A 2,974-nucleotide genomic window follows, 5' to 3' on the forward strand; every position below is an offset into this window, starting at 1 on the left:
GCGGCCGCCAGCGAGAGCGGGGCCCGGAGCGGCCGGCGGAAGGGGGCCCGGGCGGCGCCGGCAGCGCCCCCTGTCGGACGGGAGGGTCTGTGTGTGTCTCCCCCCAGGACCGCCCGGGAAGAAAATGGCCTAAAAAAGCAGAAAGGGGGTGGCGGCGGGGCCGGGCTCGGCACGGGGGGGTCCGGCAGCTTCGGAAGAGGAGGAGGAGACGCGTTGCCGGGCCCGTGGTGGATGCGGGGCTGTGAGTCAGGAGCGGCCCCGCAGGGAGGAAGGGCGGCCCGGGGAACGGGGCACCGGGGAGGCGGGATGAGAAGTAGGTCAAGAGAGGTCGTTCTCCCGCTCTGCTCTGCACTGGTGAGGCCACAACCGGACTGTTGCGTCCAGTTCTGGGCTCCCCAGTTCAAGAGAGACAGGGAACTGCTGGAGAGAGTCCAGCGTTGGGCAACAGAGATGATGGAGGGGTTGGAGCATCTCCCTGATGAGGAAAGGCTGAGAGAGCTGGGACTCTTTAACCTGGAGAAGCAAAGACTGAGGGAAGACCTTATTAATGCTTCCAAGGATCTAAAGGGTGGGTTGAAGGAGGGTGGAGCCAGGCTCTTTTCAGTGGTTTCCAGTGACAGGATGAGGGGCAACGGGCACAAGCTGGAACATGGGAAGTTCCACTCAAATATAAGGAAGAACTTCTTTATGGTGAGGGTGACAGAGCCCTGGCAGAGGCTGTCCAGGTCTTCAAGACCCGCCTGGATGTGGTCCTGAGTAACGTGCTCTGGGCAACCCTTCTTTGGCAGGGGGGTTGGACTGGATGAGCTCTAGAAGGCCCCTTCCAACTCCAAAAATTCCGTGATGCCTCACACAAGCCCCTCTTTCCACCGGCACCAGGCCAGGCCCTGCACACCAAGCTCGTCAGGAGATACCAACAGCTGCCTGAACAGAGGCTGCATAGAGGGGAGCCGGTATCTTCTCCCAAGGAACAGGCGACAGAACAAGAGGAAACAGCCTCAAGTTGCACCAGGGGAGGTTTAGATTAGATATTATGGAAAATTTCCTCACTGAAAGGGCTGTGAGGCGCTGGAACAGGCTGCCCGGGGAAGTGGTTGAGTCGCCATCCCTGGAGGTATTTAAAACACAGGAAGATGTGGTGCTGAGGGAGGTGGTTTGGTGGTAACTTGGCCGTGCTGGGTTAACGGTTGGACTCAATGATCTTAAAGGTCTCTTCCAACCAAAATGACTCTATGGGCACACCACACAGCACAGGGGGTCTCAGCCTACACCCTCCTGCCCACCACAGCTTGCAGCTGGAGGGAAGATTCAGAGGAGCAGGAGCAGGGAGGACCGAGGACTGTGCTCACAGGGGAGGAGCGGGCACACACGGGTCTGCCTCACAGGAGAGGGGCAGGAACCAGCCATCGGCAGCTTCCAGGATGAGATCTTCCTCTCCCTGCAAATCCATCTGGACATCAGGAAAATTTCCAGAACAAGCTCCTCCTCTGGTGGGTGGTTTGCTCATCGTGATATACCAGAGCTGGCCTCAGAGCAGCAGGTAAATGAGGTGACCAGACCCCCCTCTCACTCTGCTCTTGTGTGACAGTCTCTGCCAGACAACCCAGTGTCTAACACTAACAAGCTCAGGGAACCAAAGAGTGATGCTTCTACAGCTACCGTCTTACTGCAGTGGATTAAATCCTTGTGCAGAGATCAGCAAATACCTTCAAGAAAACATTGTTGTTTGTGTTACCCAGCTGTGGGACATGGGAAATGCGAAGAGACGTCTGTTCAGGTCTCCTGAAACACTCAGGAGCAAATGGCCCTTCTATGCTGCGAGGTTCATCAGTCAGGCTCACTCCTGTAGCTTGGATGAACGTGTTTGGTCTGAGTAAGGTTCTCCGAAAGACAATGTGGAGTTTGGAGAGACCAGTTAATCCAGGCTTTGGTAGATGCTAACACTGACTTTTACACAGGGGAGGAAAAAGAAAAACAAACACAAAGTGAACCCGACTATGGACAGAAAGCAGGACTCTTGTGGCTTGTTTGGCCTCGACAGCAGTAATCTGCACAGAACAGAGGCTGCAGCTTCTAGAACTATGGTTGTTTCCCACCAGATTGCACCAGAAACCAGACTGTTTCTAGCAGGAAGGGAAGGCGCACGCCTCAGTGCAGGGACGTTCACTTTGCTGTGGGGAAGGGGACACGTGGGTTCCAGGGGCCCTCAGGTAACTGAGAGAGGCAGTCCTCACAGAGCTAAGAGCCATCGACAAGGACACACAATGCCACTTGAAACTGCAAGCCAAGAGCCTGGGAGCAAACCTGTTACTGCTGCTATGAACGGCAACATGAACCCCACCTTCCTACAGCCACAGGTTAACAACACTTATCATTATGATACACCCCGAACTTCACGGGGTTTTAGTTCTTGTTCCCTAACAGCCTACTATGAAAGATGGCAGTTCACCCTGGTTTTATTTTTACATAATTCTTGGGCTGATTCTCAGCGAAGTCGATCTCCCCTGCCCAGACACTGCCTTCCATTGTTAGCAGTTTGCTGGGGGTAGGCAGCTCTGAGAAGAGCACCGTCCTTTGCAGCAAATAAAGTGTCTAAGCTCACACCACCAAAAGCAGTCACCAGTACAGACCCCGAGATACACGTCACAGAGGCAGGGTGCAGAAACACAGGCTTCCCCAGGAAAACGCCGCCTGCCAAGGACACGCAGGCTCCGGTCAGTGTTACCTGGCGCAGGATCGGCGGAACAGGAGGCATCGTGCCAGAGCAAGATTGGTTTTTAACGGGTCTCTCTACCCTTTATTTTAAATAAGGCCAGGGCTAACAAAGGTTTGCTGAGCCTACCCGTGAGGCACGCACCGATCTCCGCCGTTACGCCAGAGCACGGGCACAGCAGTAAACAGGCAAGGTGGCTTCTGTTCCAATAGAAACACCAGACAAAGTTTAATGGTTCTCAAACAGACTACAACAAAAGGC

General features: G+C 54.8%; 1 protein-coding gene across 1 annotated transcript in view; it reads right to left on the bottom strand.

Annotated features, from left to right (window-relative positions):
• IMPDH2 (IMP (inosine 5'-monophosphate) dehydrogenase 2) overlaps positions 1 to 2,755 on the bottom strand; it is a 14,601-nt gene extending 11,846 nt beyond the window's left edge. Inside the window, exons 1-2 of the mRNA XM_014946643.1 lie at positions 2,726 to 2,755; positions 1,350 to 1,438 (exon numbers count right to left, since the gene is read on the bottom strand). Coding sequence (XP_014802129.1) covers positions 1,350 to 1,438; positions 2,726 to 2,755 — 119 coding nt within the window. The remainder of the gene's footprint in view (positions 1 to 1,349; positions 1,439 to 2,725) is intronic.
• Between the last annotated feature and the right edge of the window lie 219 nt (positions 2,756 to 2,974).

This window comes from Calidris pugnax, unplaced genomic scaffold (assembly GCF_001431845.1).
Source record: "Calidris pugnax isolate Ruff unplaced genomic scaffold, ASM143184v1 scaffold81, whole genome shotgun sequence".
NCBI classification, from domain to species: Eukaryota; Metazoa; Chordata; class Aves; order Charadriiformes; family Scolopacidae; genus Calidris; species Calidris pugnax.